This window comes from Balaenoptera physalus (assembly GCF_965194825.1).
Source record: "Balaenoptera physalus genome assembly, chromosome: 6".
In the NCBI taxonomy this organism is placed as follows: domain Eukaryota; kingdom Metazoa; phylum Chordata; class Mammalia; order Artiodactyla; family Balaenopteridae; genus Balaenoptera; species Balaenoptera physalus.
The window spans coordinates 118,149,446-118,167,439 of record NC_138885.1 but is presented as its reverse complement, the minus strand read 5'-3'; the positions used below and the strand labels follow the sequence as shown (position 1 = coordinate 118,167,439).

Below are 17,994 nucleotides of genomic sequence, written 5' to 3'. Positions count from 1 at the left end.
GGTCAAGCTTGCTGGGACAGGAGGAAGAAAAAGGCATTGCAGGCAGAGAGCAGCATGGGTGAGGCAGGAGTGTCAAATAACACGTAGAACAGAATTAGTACAATTTTGAAATGAATGGCAAGTATTCTCTGAGGTTCTCACTTGAGTAATGTCATGGCAGTCTTACTTAAACATGAAGTGAGAAGTTAAATTCTCAGAGTTGTTTTATCCGTTTTTTTTGGATGCGAGAGAATCTTTAAGCAGTACCTTTTTGTCCTCCAGATAAGGAAATTGAGGCCCAGAGAGACTTATGGCCCCCAGCTTTTTAGTGATAGAGCAGCCCTGGCATGCCCAGCCTCTGATTGGAAAACGTTTGTTTCGTCACACTGTCTCCTGAACATTTATTATTGGTGTTCATTTACTGCAGTGAAATGCTCCTACATCGGTATTATATAAAGCATTACGTTTTATTGTAGTAAATGAATAGAAATAGGAAATCTCAGCTGCATTTCATTGCTTAAGGAAAAAACCCTGAAATCTTATTCTAAACTTTTTACATTATTATAAAGGTAATTTATAATAGGTGCTTGCCAGGTTTGATTATAGGTACCATATCAAGGCAGCATTTTAGAACCCATTTCTCAAAGCTCGTCTGTGGAAGTCAGAGTATAGAGGTTTCCCATAGAGCTGCACATGATATCACACTCAGGCAGTTCATGGAGTGTAAGAAAAATCTTAATGCTTTATCGTTTGACATTTTAACCAAGGAAAAAAACACACTTGATAGGTTTAACTTACTGTGACATTTTCTTCTATTTCCCTTCCCCTTCAGGTATCTCCAGGGCAGCTTACTAAAAAGTATAGCTCATGCTCAACAATATTTCTAGATGACAGCACGGTCAGCCAGCCTAATCTTAGAACCACAGTAAAATGGTGAGTACAAGTAGGTTGCCAAGGGCTGAGTGACAGACCCCCTTATCGCCAAAAGCATCCTAGCCATACATAAGTTCATTCATTTGAATTGTCCTTTTCAGTGATCAGGTTAAAAAACTGGTGTCAACTATAGATTGATTTCAAGGACCTAAATATGAATTTTCAGTTTCCATTTTAATCTTAGAGCACATGATAGAAGGGAAAGCCAGTTAGCAAATAAGAAATCCCAGAAAAAGTATAAATCTTTATTTGACGCGTTTCTGTTGTTAAGCCATTGTTGAACACAATGAGAAAGAGAGGTGCTTTTGATTGGCTGTTTCTAGAGACAATTATTTCTGTATGAGTTGTAGTCCTCAAACAACGTGCACTACTTTGGAAGCTGCTCTTAGAAGAAGGAACAGCTTGTCCCCTACTGGCACCAAAGCGAAGCTGCATTTAAATTTAATTGGAGTTTGTCAGATTTATCCCACTGTGCATTTTTTTTTTTTCCTGCACTCTTTCTGTATGAAATTTTACTTCTCCTTCCTGTCCCCCAAAGAGGGGGAGAATATATCAAACCAGTCTTAAGAAATACACACTCAAGCTTAATTTCTTTGTAGATGAAATTTGTTCAACTGAGGTTTTAACTTAATAGACACATTTAAGTTTTGTTTATATATATAAATATATCTCCAACACACTGTATCACTCACAGCAGAGAACAATAAAAGAGGTGAGGTTTCGGAAACATGGCTGTGGTCAGGCTTATACTTAAGGAGACACGAACAGTGTCATGATGATGGAAACTATTCTTTAATTTCTGGGAGCACCTCATAGTCCACAATTGGAGATGCACTTTCAAAACACCCTAATGATGAACCTTTCAAGCTTATTTAAGAGAAAAAAACCAAACGGGATGCAGAGCTTCTTGCCTCCTCCCTCGCGGTTGTCCACGAAACATTAACATCTCCTTAGGATATGAATGTTGATTTTCCAGAACACAGTTTGGGAAATGCTATTTGAAAATATTAATGTCCTTATCCTTAATTTTATTTGTTGTCTTAATTTTATAAGCTAATTGTATTTTTAATTGGTTTTTAATGTGCCAGCTTTTTTTTTTAGCTATTTAAATTATAAGTAACTTCTACTTTAATTAAAGACAGCAAGTTCACAGTCATAATAATGTAACTTTCCTCTCTTGCTTACAATAATAGTTGCAATCAAATCATGTTTCAGCAAAAACTGAGCCCCATCTCTAAAGTCCTGAGTTTGGGCACTTATCACATAATCACTGAATGTTTTTCTTCAGCCAAGACACTGAATCTGTGGGTACAAAAACCACTCTACTTTGGCTAGAGTCGCAGCTTCTTTTGAATTCAAAAGAGTCTGATGTCCAGTATATAATTCAAAAGTACTTTGAAGGTTAACCTTGCTCAGAGACTTCCCTGGTGGTGTAGTGGTTTAAGAATCTGCCTGCCAACGCAGGGGACACAGGTTCGAGCCCTGGTCCGGGAAGATCCCACATGCCGCAGAGCAATTAAACCCGTGCGCCACAACTACTGAGCCTGTGCCGTAGAGCCCGTGTGCCACAACTACTGAAGCCCACGCACCTAGAGCCCGTGCCGTGCAACAAGAGAAGCCACCACAGTGAGAAGGCCGCGCACCACGACAAAGAGCAGCCCCCGCTCTTGGCAACTAGAGAAAGCCCGCGCGCAGTAACAAAGACCCCATGCAGCCCAAATTAAGTAAAATTAAATAAAATTAAAAAAAAAAAAGAAAGATTAACCTTGCTCAGACAAGAAGGTTTCATCCTTTTTTTTCCCGACCTAGTCTAATTTTTGGAAGTACAGTAAATTTTAATTTGCTCTCATGAAGTTTTAGAAATGATCATTCATCACATTCATTATTGGTGAAATAAAGGTTTACTGAGAAAATTAATAGGGCCAATTGGCTTTTAGGAATGATTTTGAAAATGTTTATCATGGGGTTAGTTTTCAGTGGGGTAGTTGTTCTCAGTGGGGTAGGTGAGCCTTATTAGAATCACTTATGCAACTTTTCAAGATATATGTTTCTGGATGCACAAAGTCCACCCGCCTGCCCCCGCCTCCAAGACACAGTGTCTGTGTGTCTGTCTGTCTCTCTCTCACCCACGCACACACACCTGTTGACAAGATGGGGAATGATGTGAAGCATGATTATATGGAAAAAAGCATCCCGAGTGATTCTCCGATCTTAACCCTAACTCATTCATCCCTAAACTTTGCTGCACGCTGCAGTCATCTGGGGATGTTTAAAAACAGTCCTGATGCCCAAGTCATACCCAGTGCCGGTTAAATCAGAACATCTTGAAGCAGAAGCCAGGCAGTTTTTAAAGCTTCTCAGATGATCCCAGTGTGCAGCTGAGCTTGGGAGCCACTATTTGGTTAGAGGGCAGGAGAAAGAGAACTGCTTCTGATAATTAGTGGGACCTTAGGTAAGTCAGTTTTAAGCCTTGGTTCCCTTATCTGTAAAATGGGTGGTTTAATTAAATGTCATCTACGGTTCAGTGGTCCTTTCCATCATAAAACTTCTAATGCTGTGATTTTAAAATCAATTTGAAGATGAAACTTGGAAGCACTATAGAAGTATCCATCTTTGATGCTAACGGTGTTACAGGCCTTTATACAAGTGCTAAGATTCTATAGACCTATTCTAAAATTCAGATTTGCCTTCCCTCAATTATTTTGAGTTTCATTTTAGACACTGAGAACAAAGGGGAGCATATAACTTAACCAGAGAACCCCTTTGTTGCCTAATATACAACATCTGTGAATAACTTAGGAATATAGTAACTTAAAAAAGACTACCTAAGGACTTGTATCTATCTGTTCGTTAATACTTTATTTAAAATAATTTGGAAATACCTGTCATTAATAGGATACTGTGTAGTATTATGCTGTCTTATTAGCACTGCTTATTTCAGGATAGCTAGACCTATCATCAGTTTTGTGGCTATAAAATTTTGCTATTAAATTTTCTAATAATTATGTAAAAGTGATTTGAAATCATTTTGGTATAGAGCACTTTTATTATTTACTTTTAGGGAAATAATGGAAAACGGATGGGTAGGTGGATAGCGAACTAAATCAACTGAAATGCAGGGGCTAACAAAAAAACCACACCCACACACACACCCCCACACACAAACTACTATATGGCTTAAATTTAAGCATGTGTATAGATAGATATAACTTGTACAGGACAGAAGGTTTTGTGGGTAGAAGGACAAATGACAGGGGAAGTATGTAATAATTTATATATTATAATAATCAACCAAAACATGCCTTCTAACAGCATATCTAGCATTTTGGGTCTCCTAATTTTGCTAAAAGCTGAAGAACCTAAAACAAGGGGGAAAGCACCCATGTGGTACTGTTCTGAATTCGAGGATTTCGGGGCCACTGGGTCTCTGGAAGGTCTTCCCTCCTTGCTAACCCCTTTTTAAAAATGTCTTCAGGCCTGATATGATAAAAATCAGTGATTACAATGTATTTTTTTTCCTCCACAGTATGACCTTAGCAATATATTACCACATCAAGAACAGGTGAGCTCTTTTAAAACCTATCTTGTTATTCCAGCTAATTAATTTACAAGGTATCAAGTTTAGTGTTAGGTAATAACTATAGATGTTACTGGCATAAGCTTTTATTATTAGAGTGCTTTTATTACAATATAGAAGTGAATCATTTATTTTTCTCTTAGGACCCTTAATTCTTAGGTTACTGAGCATCCCAAAGAGTATTTGTTTATATGGGTTATATTGATAATTTACTGTATTAGAAATTGAAATTGAGAATTTAAAAAATTAAATCCATCGTATGTTAAAACAGGGTTTGCCTTAGCACTATTGAAATTTTGAGCTAGATAATGCTTTGTTGTGGGGTGTCGTCCTGTGTGTTATAGGATATATAGCAGCACCCTTGGCCTCTACTCACTAGATGCCAGTAGCACCTTCTTCCCTCCACATTACGACAACCAAAACTGTCTCCAGCCATGGCCGGAAGTCCCCTGGGGGACGAAATCACCCCTGATTGGGAACCCCAGTGTTCAACATAAGTCATTTTTTTTTAATGAAAAATAACTATTTTCCACAACAAAAAATATTGAGAGAAAAGTATCTCCTCAATAGAAGACAGCTGATTCTCATATCTATTCTGTCTTCAGTCATTTGTTTTGAAGAAACAATATGAAGAAGATCCAGCCGCTTGCAGATATATAGTTGGAAAAAGGTGTATTTTTAAAGCCTTCAGATAATTTGGTATATTCTTTGATACTGTACCAAAAGTCTGCATGTGCTAGTTTCTTAAATTAGTTAAAATGGAATTCTAAATCATATCAATGAACTTGTAATAAATACTATGTTAAATTAATACCCATTGATCTGTCATGCATACTGAGTAGATCTTTTTACCTGTACCTGACTTTATAATATTATACATTGGTCATTTGGAAAGTATTGGTTCACATTTCTTTAGACAGTGTCAAAAACTCACTTTTGTTAGTATCACCACCAGTCTTACCAGAAAAGTCTTTTAAGTGTTGAGAAGTTGTCAAGTTCACAATCGAAGGTAGAAGTTTTCCAAAACTCCTGATATTTTTAGCTTGATGGCTTGAATTTTATCATTGGCAACAAATAACTTTAGAGTTATTTTCCTTGAAGTGACAGACTCACTTTGTTCATTTTTGAAAGAATGACTGTGTCAGTTGTACATTCAAATAACGATGGTGTTCGATGAAAAAAGTGTTTCAAATAAAGATGATGTTCTATGAAAAAAATGACTTACCGCCAAGTCACAAGTGCTTTTCCTTAACACAGCCATATTTCAGTATGTAAAAGTGCTTAATGCATACTTTCCACTTATTCAGAATATTAAAAAGAAGGACCAAGGTTTGAGAACACTATTAATTTTTACTCTTTTATCAAGGATGTTCTTCAAGCAGATTTTTTAACTGCAAGTGGCAGTGAATAATTGAATGACTTCTAATTCAGTTTGGTACCACTGCCTTGATTCATGCTCAGAAACCAGCAGTTTTACCCACTTTTGCTTTTATACATCCATAGCAAATGTCACACAATGTGAAGGGCAGGTAGTGTCTTAGTATTCTTATAAAAGCAGTTTTGACCTCTTGGGCCTCCTGAAGGAGGGGATAGGGGAGAATCCCAGAGGCCTGCAGACCACATTTAGAGAACCGCTGTTCAAATGAGCACAGTGTATTAGTGTGGTGAAATTTTAAATTAAAAAGCCTGGTTTCTTTTAAAATAAAAAGACAATTACATTTTTAACTCAAACTATTTAAAAGAGACAAGAAGAAATACACAATAAGAATATAAAGAACTAAAGAGAAAAAAACGGGAAAAAACCATGAATCTCATATTCACATTGATTGAAGTGAGAAGAATTTATTGCCCACCACCACTGCTTTATAAAATGTTCTTGCATATTCCAGTGTGAGGTTAGAGGGGTGAAAATATATTGGTTTACTAGCATTGCCTGTTAGGGAGGGTCAGTGCTTATAGAGGCAACTCTGGCTGGTTGTTGTAGAAAAGGTTTCACAGAACTTGATGTGCTGAGTAAAAATAGGTCAGGAAACCTTTCTAAGGGTGGAATCCAGGAGAAGAATTTATAAAACTGTTTGCTTCGTTGAAGGTTAAGCTTCCTCTACCCCTCTCTCTACTCCTAGCAGATATGTTACTATGATAGTAACTCCTGAATTAATTTTTTAAATGCACATTCTTATTTTATAGAGATGCAGATAGATCCTTGGATATTTTTGATGAGAGATTACATCCACTCACAGTAAGTGTCAGTTTTATTGAAGTGGTATTTTTCTCTTATACAGTTGTGTTTATTTCATGCTGATTTGCTTTGAAATTAATTACTAGAAGAAAATTACTTCCTCCAGCTCGAAGTCAAATTCATCTTCCTTTAAGTCTTCTTCCCCACGCCATGTTGTGTCTAGTCATTTTCCCGAAGGCGTGTTGTATAAGGGGTTGATGGATATGAACCGAGTTGCACTTTGTGTGAATAGTGAGCAGGTAAGTAAACATACCCAAGTAACAGAAAATGTATCTTTTTAAAGGATGATGTTCCATAGCATCAAACAATATAAATATTTGTAAATAAACCTAATATGATAAGGCCTCTAAGAAGAAAATTAGAAAACTGTTTAAATTTTAAACGAATTAAAATGACAAAGTTTTAAAATTCACTTCTCCGGGTGCTCTGTGGCCACACGTGGCTGGCGACTGCTGTACAGGACAGCACATTCTTAGAGCCTTATGGTTACAGGACACTGGAAATGTGTTTTCAAAGTTGACTACAGAAAAGTATGACATATGGTGATCAGCAAGACTTTTGAGCCTAAAAATATTGGGTTGGCCAAAAAGTTTGTTTGGTTAGTGAATATATTGTTCAATAAAATGCTTGGTGAAAATGAAAACTGTGTCTTTTATTTTTACTTAAAACCAAATGAACTTTTTGGCCAACCCAATAGTTTACATTTGGTTAGAATTCTGTGGGGAGGAACGTGGAAATACATAAATTTTCTGCGGTTGTGCCTGTATTTTTCTTTAATGAATGGTGGTGAGTACTGGATCACTGTGGTATTTTAGGATCCCATTGTTTATATTTAAAAGACTACAAGACATGTCACCCAATCAGAATTATTTTAAGGGGCACGTGGGCCCAAGTGTGAAGACTGCTATCTTAAGGGTACTTTTAAGTATTTTTCTTCCATGGATACTTAAATTGCATTTTTTCTCCTTTCAGCGAGAAAAGATTCCAGAGGAATACTTCGAGCATGATCCTGAACACAAATTCATTTACAGATTTGTTCATACTCTTTCTAGTGCCGCACAGCTAACTGCTGAAGGTGCAGTAGTAACTTTGGTAAGATATTTTTTCTTTCATAAAGCATCTGTAGAAATTTCTCTCTTGTACACATGGTATGGTCCTGTTTTTCCCAAATGAAAGTAGGTTCCTGAAACGATCATTAGAACTTTATTCAGAGAAACCTATCAAAAGAAAGTAAAGTATACACATTTGAGCTTTAATCATCATTATGATTTAAAACGTTGCCATTGTTTTTCTCATGACAAAACAATTGCTATTAAAGGCAGCAGGAGAGATTTCTGGTTTCTCCTTCCACACCTGAGGGGACACACGCACGCACAGTGCACACACGCACACACAGACGACGCGTGTGGTGGTGGTGGGGCGGGGCAATCACTGAGCGCTCTGGTCCACAGGCAGAAACAGGTTCCGGGGAGTTTGAAGCTGAGTCCCAGACTGCACTGCCTAGGCAGTTCTGATGTGTGTCCTGACTGAGAACTACTGCCCTCAGTTCTCTGTTCCTTGGATAATGGATAATGGTGTTAACCATCCCTGCTGTCCTCTTACTGCCTGCATGTGAAGTTGCCCAGGACTAGGGTGCCAGTAGGACTTCAGAAGGCTTTACTCTAGTTAGCCTGCTAAGCTACAGCTGTGTAAGGACCTTTTTGTCATCCATTCCTAATTCCTATGGTAAGATTTTATCATTTGAATAATAAATCATATTCAAGTGAGAGGTAGTTGGGATTGTTTTACTCCTCCCTATAGCAAACCTGTAGGGGGGAAAGTCAGCTGCGTGGTCTGCAGGGAAGGAATACTTAGGCCACTCACTGCCTGCTCCTATCAAGGCAGAATTTAGGACAGGAGGCTTGTCCTTTTGAAAAGAGACCCCTCAGTGGGTACTGGATCAGACACAGGCCTTTTCTTGGCGCTACGGGCCACTTGGAGTGCTTAGCACATGCTTGAGAGAGGCAGGAATGGTGCTTGCATATGGAGAGCTAGGAAATGCAGGAAGGAGAGTATTTGGGTTGGAAGAGGGGCATTTCTTTGTAGACAAGTTAAGCTTGATGTACCTGCGAGACAGCAGAATGGCAGTGTCTAGTAATCATTTGAATATATGGGATTGGAGCATGAATCTGAGCTAGAGGGAGGGAATTAAGTGTAGCTGTTCAAATGCAGAGAAAGTATGTAAAATAAAAAGTGGGTAGAAGATAGATCCTACTAGGGACTGTCAGCACTTAAGGGACAGATCCCCAGAGGAGTGGCTACAGTGGTAGGAAACCCAGCAGAGAACCCTAAGAGACACCAGGAGAGGTTCAAGAAGGAGAGTATGGTCCAAACGCTAAATGCTACCAAGAAGTTGCTCATGTCATAAATACCATGTCACTGAATACCTACTCTGTGTCACTTTTCTACATGTGGGGGGTGGAGGAGAGAACAAGTTGGATAAATAAAGTTCTTGCCTTTATGGGGCAAGTGTGGAAGACGTAAATTTTTTTTTTTTTTTTTTTTTTATCGGAGTACAGTTGATTTACAGTGTTGTGTTAGTTTCAGGTGTATAGCAAAGTATAAGTGTTTTTTTTTAATGAGTGTTTTTTAAAAGATGACTATTTCAAGTGGTGGTAAAAACCATGAAGAGAAAGCAAGGTAAAGGGATAAAGTGATTAGAGGGGCTTACTAGAAAGCTCAGGAAGAGCCTCTTTAAAGAGGTAATGTTTGAACCCAGGACCTGGCTGAACTGAGGAAGATCAGGTACGCTGGCATTACGGGCAGAGGGGACAAGTGCAAGGCTCTGAGACAGGAACTTGTTCTGTGTGTTCAAGGAAAAGCAAGGTGGCCATTGTGATCCGAGCGGGGAATGAGGGAAAGGGCATAGGTGATGAGGTCACGGAAGGACAAGGCCGTACCGCACAGGGCCTCGTAACTTGCAGGCCACGGGAAGAAGGTATTTGTTTGATGGGAAACCTCTGGCAGATCTGGAGCAGGCGCATAAAGTACTCTTAATTGAAGAGGCTCTCCTGGCTGCTTTGGGGAGAACAGACTGTAGTCTGTTGGGAGGCAGAGAAGTTAGGCAGTGGCAGCGATACAAGTCAGAAGTGACAGACAGAAAAGCGGTCAGGGTACCAGTGAAGGTAGAGATAACAAGAAGTTCTAACAGATTGGAGCAGGATACACTCAAGTGCAGGTTTTTGGTCTCAGCGACTGGGCGTGTGGCAGTGCTCTTTCATTTATGAGGGAAGGCCTGGGGAGTGGAGCTCTGGGACGAAGAGCTCTGGGTTGTTTGTGCGAAGGCACCGGTGACCACGGCAAGAGTAGTCTCTGTAGAGTGGTAGCAGCAGGAGGCTGACTGAAGTGGGTTAAGGAGAGGATGGGAGATGAGGAGCTGGCCTCAGCCCTGAGGACGCCGTCTAGGGGCAGTAGGGGACAGGCTGGGGACATGGAAGCATTCACACTGGAGGAAGCCTCTGACAGAGAGGGAGAAATTGTTCAAAAGGAGACTAACTGTGGGCACAGTGCTCTGCAGAAGTGAGGTGGGATCAACTTCATTCATAGGAGAGTTAGCTTCAGTGAAAAGAAAGAAATCTCGCTTCCTCCGAGACAGGAGGGCAAGTGGGATAAATGAATATCGGCACGTGTACCAAGTTTGCCAGTACAAAGGTGAGAGGAAGTTGAGAGATTGCCAGTGTCGTTTCAGTGCCTCTGATGAGTCCCATAAAGTAGAGTTGAACCTTGCGGGGAGAGTCGTTCTTAGGGTACTAGAGAGTGCTGAGTTCTTTGGGGAATGGGAGCCGAATTTCACTAAGAACATATAATCTCAATACCCGTGTTTGAAAACACAGTAGAGTTTGGAGGGCATGGGCGAATCTGAGCTGTCAATCTGATAACCCTTCAGAGAGTAAACAGACTCTTTCAAACTGGACATTTTTCTTTTTGTCAAATGGCATATACACTCTTCTACAGAGGTAACAACAAATCACAGCTTACCTCTCTAATCTTTGCTCAGCTGTTAACTCCATCCAGTTCTTTGTAGGGTAGACATTTGATACATGTAAAAGAAACCGTGAAATCATCTCACAAACCGGCAGGTTTAGAGGAGCCCCAGGGATACAGACACAGGCAGGTCTTCCCACCTTAAAACCAAAAGAATTGACTAAGCTGCAGATTATGTAAGACAGAAATGAATAATGAAATGATAATGGAGATGTGAAAAATTGGGGCTATGAAAAGGACTACCCTTTGTATGCATGTGTGTTCCTTCAAAAGGCACTAAAATATGGGAATACTTGACAGTTGTAAAGCCCCTTTGTACTGCCTGTCCTGCTGTGCCACGCAGCAGCCACTGGGAGGCTCTCTTGACCACCAGTTTTTATCTTCAAGTTCATGCCACAAAAGGACTGGTGACTCTGAAGAGAAGGTAAAGATGTGCTCAGTCTTACCAGAATTTTACACACTCAAGCGTTATGTAAAATCGCCATGCAACCACCACCAGTCTTGTAGTTAACATTGCACGTGATAGGCACTCAAGCATTTACTGAACAGTTGAAGTCGACACTGGGCTGTATGTGCTGCCCTTGACAAGTGGGAAGGTAATAATACAATGCGTGTCTTTAGAATGCCCTTTGCTGAGATGTCCTTTCATTCCTGTGACCAAAATTGGGTTGGAAATTCACACGGGCAGAGTAGAAATATCAGACTCACAGAAATATCTGACTTACAACTGTGACCTGGCCTCTGGCCTTGGCTTGGCTGAGCAAAGTCTTTGTAGAACCTAGGAATAAAAGGGGTGTCAAAAAGAGATGAAATCTGTCATTCCTAACAATTCTTATCACAGCACTTAAACTGAACGAAAATCAAAGATCAGTGCTCTACTTTTGCAGGTTTACTTAGAAAGGCTTTTAACTTATGCTGAGATCGACATTTGCCCCACTAACTGGAAAAGAATTGTTTTGGGAGCCATTCTTCTTGCCTCCGAGTTTTGGGACGATCGGGCTGTATGGAATGTGGACGACTGCCAGATCCTCAAGGACGTTACAGTTGAGGACATGTGAGTTTGTAAGGTTACCGTGAACTTTCTAACCATTTTCCAATACCTCATTTGCTCTCATAAAGTTTACATTTTTACGAAATGTTACATTTTAAGAAAGGTTACCTTGTGCAGAGAGCTGAAATAGACATAAAATTACAGCCTTCTTTCTATCTAGCTGTAGTATAACAATTTGTATTTCCCCTCATTCATTGGTAGGTCTTGATGTGTTATTGTTGTAATATTCTGCTTGAGAAATTGAAATTATTTTTCTGGTGGTTTTTGCCAAACATTTTACAAGCTCACTACCAGAGCAACATGGTACAGTAAGTAACTTGACAGCTTTCTTAAAGCTGTCTACCAGGTCCAGTCCATTTTTAAGGGGCACATGCCTGGTCTTTGAAGCAAGTGGCCACTGTTAAGGTCTTAGGGCCTCTAGACTACTGACAGGTTATAATTTCAACCTGAGTCACACATTGTGTATTTGCTTTTGCTGGTCTTTTTCTCCTTTTTATCTGAGGTTCTGTTGTTACAGAAACTATGATGTACAGGTAGCCACATATAAAGGTTTCAGATCCCTGTGTTCCTGTCTCCTCCCCTAAAGTCTGCTGAGCTAGGAAACACCTACCTCTCAGGTCGTCCGGGAAGCATCCCTGGGGCCTCACCCAGGGCACTCAGCAAACACAGCGGCACTTTGTGGTGCCTTGAGTTAACTAGGCAGGTTCTCCTCACAGATGGCACGCTCACATTGGCATGAAACGCCAGGCTTCCAATCTGGCTCTGGTGAAGGGCCCCAAGGGTGGGAAGCAGGATGAGCCAGAGAGGTAATTCCAGCAGACTCTCGAAGTGCCCGCTTGACAGTGAACCTGTCTTTGTGGGTGGCATTCAGGAAAATGTGAAAGGACACCTCTTGATTATATTGGACAGCAGAGGCCGATCAAGATGGCAGGCAGGGGCAAGAGTTTGTTTTTGTTACCTTTGCCCCTTACCCTAGATAATTCACAATTACCAAAGTGCATATTTACAGCTGAAGCGAGGAAAGCTGTGACTAAGAGAAGGGACCAGTGACTGTCAGTAGCTGTCAAAGTGGCTTTTGGTGAAAATGCCCACTTTGGTGATCATGTAAACCAGGTGGTCGTGGTGATATTGCTGGTAGCAATCTTAGCAAACAGTGGAACAGCAGATAATGAATTTGAAATGAATAGAAGTACTTTTGGAAGTTGCAGAAACTAAAGTGACGTTGACCAACACTATCATCAGTCTTGAAACTGGTCCCTTGAAGGAAGGAAAATTTGTAATCGTGAACACCATCCCTGCCATGATGGCAGCTGAAATTTTCTCAGAATCTGCAACTGAGCTGACTGGGGCTCTGGTTCCAGGTACAACATCCGAGAACATGCAGGGAAACGTGTGGGTGTTCATAGACATTGAGCCCAGGAGCATTGGCGGCACTGTCCAGCTATGAAGAAACTAATTCTAAACAACGCTTTTCTGTGTAGAACGGAGAATCACCAGGAGTTATGTTTATAATAGGCTGCTTTTGTTTATGATCTTTGGGAGTTGGAAAGCATTACAACAAAGTGTTTAATACACATTTGTTTCATCCCTCTGCTGTTGACTACTATTTGTAATGGTCTCATTTTGAGTCTGAATTGAAAAATTGCTGTCTATCAGCTTTTCCTTAAAACTTTCTAACATCTCTGTGTCTTGTTAAATATATATTTCCCTTCAAAAGAGTAAGTTAAACTGAGCAGCTGCTGTTCAGACAGTTTGCTGCGCCTGTAAGTGGTAGGCTCTTCAGCCACCTAGCCATTTACAAACAGCAAAAAACACAGAAGATGCATATTCTGTAGGCATAATGCTTTTCTTCAGTGATTAAAGCTCTATTAATAGACATGTTAATCCTATGAAGTACTGTATTTCCACACAATTAAAATGTATTAGTGGAGAAAATATAAAAGGGATAGTGAAGTGCATTTATTCCTGTAGTAAATTAAGTCCTGATTAGCTGATTATCAAAACATTATCTGATTTACATTTCTATAGACTTCTGGCCGTATGAACAGGAAATTAATTTTGGAAGTAGGTTCAGTTAGGTTTAAAGTTCAACAAATGAGAAACCTCATTTCTGCTCATACTCTGCTCTCCATACAGGAGAACATGGAGCATTTGTTGATTTATCCAATGGATAAAATATTAACACTTGAAAACCAAGAAACCAAATGTATGGTAAAATAAGCCACTTGCATGTTTGTTTGGGTATTTATCATTTTTATCTAATCAACTCTCTAAAGTGATTGCTGTGAAAAGTGGTAAGATTTACTCTAACTTTATATTTATTTACTTAAACATTTGGCAAGCAAATGGCTGGATATGGTCATATAGCAGAAGCCTGCTCCCAGCACTCTACTTTCCCACTTCATTGAATTCGCCCTCTGTGGGCGTATGCAGTCTGTCCTGGCAAGGGGCGGTAGGTCTGAACATTCTGGGCTGCTCTCCTAACACCGGGGGCAACAACTGCTCTATCAGAGGTCGTATCATAAAGTGGGTTTAGCCTAGCTGAGACATAATCTTACTGCCTTCCTAAGCTTAAAAAGTGCATCCTGTCCTGTCATGGTGACGACAACTCACCCTAGTAAGGTTTTAAGGTGAACAGAAACTTGCATTATGCCCTTTGACACAGCCCCATGCACGGGGTGGGGGTGGGGGTGGGGGGGATTCCCTTTCCCATCGAATGTAGCTTATTTATTTATTTACTTGAGATGAATCCTTGTTGCCTCAAGAGTTTTCCCCCCTCAGAGATAATAGCAGTGGCTCTCGATGGATCCATTTGTTGCCGTGGTGATGTGCCCACTCCTTTTGTTGGCTCGTCTCTACTTCAGTAAGCCCCTTCCTGTCACCAGCCCGGTGAAAATGTCTGCAAGTTCTTCAGAGCTAATAAACAGCATACATCATTCCTTTCAACTGATCACTAGAGCGGGGCCTCGTGAGTGAGTGTGGAGCATGAATCGTACAGCTGCACTAATGGAACTCTGAAGAATGAGCCCCTGAGTCAGCAGCATGAGTGCATAAGAGGGCCATGACCTCTTCCCCCTTGTCCCAGACTCAAAGTGCTGGGACGCAGAAAGGACCACAAATAGCTGTACCTTGTTTGAACATTAGGGTATTAATCCAGCTGGGTAGCCATTATTGGTTTCAAAACAGTATTTAGAGCCATCCTAGTAGCTCAGAATGGTATTTTTGAAGATAGCCCAGTTGACTAAAATTGTCCTGTGTTGGTTTTGTCTTCTCCTCCTCCCCCAGGAATGAGATGGAAAGGCACTTCGTGGAGCTACTTCAGTTTAATATTAATGTTCCTTTCAGTGTGTATGCCAAATACTACTTTGACCTTCGCTCCTTAGCAGATGACAACAACCTGAATGTTCTATTCACTCCTCTTAGCAAAGAAAGAGCACAGAACTTAGAGGTAAGGCTGTGAAATCACTAACTGGGGTTTTCTGTCAGCCACCGAAGCCACACCTGTAGCTAAATTATATTAAGCAGTGATTAGGAAAATGGAAAGCTGTTAACAGTTTGAAGAGCTTATTGACCCGTTGGCATCATATATCCTGTGTCTTTTATGGTTTATACAGGGATCCCACATTATAAAAAAAAAAATTGTCTCTTCTGTAACCATAATTCAGAATACTTTCAATCATATTTAATCTGTTCTTAATGGTTTTCCATTTGAACCTCTACACTTACATATAACCATACATGAATAATTTCTTAAAATTGTATCCCTAATCAGATGTACCTACATAATCTACTTACCACTCTTAACTGTCTTTTTTTTTTTAATAATTGATGTTTTGGACTATTTCTACTGTCTTGATATTTTTAATAAATAAATAAATGTATTTATTTATTTATGGCTGCATTGGGTCTTCGCTGCTGCACGCGGGCTTTCTCTAGCTGCGGCGGGCGGGGGCTGCTCTTCATTGCGGTGCGCAGGCTTCTCATTGCAGTGGCTGCCCTTGTTGCAGAGCACGGGCTCTAGAGCGCAGGGTCAGTAGTTGTGGCGCACGGGCTTAGTTGCTCCTCGGCATGTGGGATCTTCCCGGACCAGGGCTCAAACCCGTGTCCCCTGCATTGGCAGGCGGATTCTTAACCACTGCGCCACCAGGGAATTCCCTCTTAACTGTTTTTTACTCAGCTTGCAGTTCGTGTGTGTGTGTGTGTGTGTGTGTGTGTGTGTGTGTGTGTGTGTATATGTGTATCACAGTTCAGTCCCATGAGTTTATTAGACAAAGCGTCCGTGGTTAACCTGAGAGACCTATACTTGGAAGGTATAATGTGGATTCAGATACTGGATGTAGAAAGTACATGAGTTTTTAATATAAATGGTAACGTACATGGAACAACGTAATACTTATGGCTTATGATTTTTGGTGGGTATACAGCAAAATTCACAACTGAAATGAACACATTTAAAATTGATACTTTCTGTGGTACCTTGGTGGTACTTTAGAATAAGATGTTTTTCTACCATAATTTATGTGCAAGTGAAATAGCACCTTTCAGCGCTTGTCATTAGACCTCTCCTACCTTCAGCACATACCTACCTGATTAAAATTTTCTTAGAGTATGTAATAACTAATGAAAACTGAAGAGAAGTTGAATAGCTGAGTAAACACTGATTTTGCCCAAGTGTATGTCCATTACGTTTAAGGATCACGTGTGTAGGTAACAGATGATATTGCTATTAGGAGCCTATCATTAGGAAGCCAATTTTTAAGTAACTCTAAGTTATTAGGGCAAGTTACCCCTTGCCCCAGCAATCTAATCATAGCCCTTAAAGGTTATTACCTTAGGGAACTGTCAGTTAGTGTAGATATCAGCTATCCAAAGTAGCAGTAACTATGAACTATCTAAACGAATGGAGATGTGTGGCTTATCAATGATGCTTTTTTTGTTTTTTTAAGGTCCGAACATTTTTTTTCCCCCCTAATTATACCTATGTTCTACCTGATTGACTTTCCTAGGCCATTTCCAGATTGTGTGACGACAAATACAAAGACGTGTGTAGAGCTGCTATGAGAAGGTCTTTCAGCGCTGATCATTTCATTGGTATTCGGCGCTCCAATGCCATCCTCTCTTAAGGGAGAAGTGAGGGGTTGTAACATCATAAACCCCTCGAAACAAAGACTGGAGAAATATCACCTCTCCTGCTCAGAAACCAGCAAAGTTAGTATTTTCACCTTAAAGAAAGACATTGAATTCAAGAGACTCATGGACAAGCGAAGATTATGCTCATAGGAAAGAACGGGACCTCGTCAATGTAACATGCTCTTCTGTCCTTTTTATTGTAAACAGAGTTACAAAAACCACTCCAAAGCTAAAAGCTCCCAATCCACGCACAGATATCTGCTCCCAATCCACGCACAGATATCTGATAGCTGTGAGCTATGTGACGTTTTTTAATTAATAGTTTAAATTTTTAGACTTTAAAGACACTAGCTATATAACTTCTATGTTTTTCTTACCTCACTGTCCCATACTGCTGCATATTCCTTTAGAATCAGTGCAGTATTACCATCAAAAAATGGGACTCCAAAAAAAAAAAAAAGTAAAAAAACAAAAAAAGAAAAAAAAACAAAAAAACAAAAAAAAAAACAAAAAAGAAAAAAAAAGAAAAAAAAAAACAAAAAAGAAAAAAAAAACAAAAAAAAAAACCATGGGACTCCTAACAACTCATAAAGCCAAACTTCGGAACAGACTGTTGTAGCATCGTTAGGTTTTGCAGGGTTCTTCCTCCCTACTATATCATTGAAGCTGCTAGTCATTATTGGCAATCAATTTAAACCAAAAAGCTGCTGAATAACACATGTCATCCAAATTCTTTGCAGGCAGTACTTATTAGCATATTAGCATGTTTGCGATCATAAACAGAGAAAGTAGGTTATTTCCTTCTATTGGGTCCGTGCTGCATTTCTTGTTAACTATAATGGTGCTTCTGATTTTGTGATGATTTTCCTCTTTGTTATGTACTTGTGTTAAAGGATATTTTCATAATTCCAGCCAACATGGTGGTCCAGTAATTAACAAGCCGGTGATGAAATAGAAGGTGTCCCAAAAGTCTTAGAACAATTTTAAGCTTTAATATAGTGTGCTTGGATACTCCAGAACAGTGTCGCAGAAGTATAAATGCTAGACTGGCAAAACATCACT

At 39.9% G+C, this 17,994-nt stretch overlaps 1 protein-coding gene and 1 long non-coding RNA gene across 2 annotated transcripts in view; both read left to right on the top strand.

Moving 5' to 3' along the window:
* The window catches only part of LOC309662893, a 188,716-nt gene extending 170,995 nt beyond the window's left edge, over window positions 1–17,721 (top strand). Inside the window, exon 2 of the long non-coding RNA XR_014265045.1 lies at window positions 17,477–17,721. This is a non-coding gene — a long non-coding RNA (uncharacterized lncRNA). The remainder of the gene's footprint in view (window positions 1–17,476) is intronic.
* Window positions 1–17,721, top strand: part of LOC309662892 (cyclin-Y-like protein 1) — a 34,430-nt gene extending 16,709 nt beyond the window's left edge. The window contains exons 4-8 of the mRNA XM_082466123.1: window positions 4,439–4,474; window positions 7,701–7,820; window positions 11,639–11,805; window positions 15,088–15,250; window positions 16,809–17,721. Of these exons, the coding sequence (XP_082322249.1) occupies window positions 4,439–4,474; window positions 7,701–7,820; window positions 11,639–11,805; window positions 15,088–15,250; window positions 16,809–16,925 (603 nt within the window). The 3' untranslated portion in view covers window positions 16,926–17,721. The remainder of the gene's footprint in view (window positions 1–4,438; window positions 4,475–7,700; window positions 7,821–11,638; window positions 11,806–15,087; window positions 15,251–16,808) is intronic.
* Window positions 17,722–17,994: the final 273 nt, after the last annotated feature.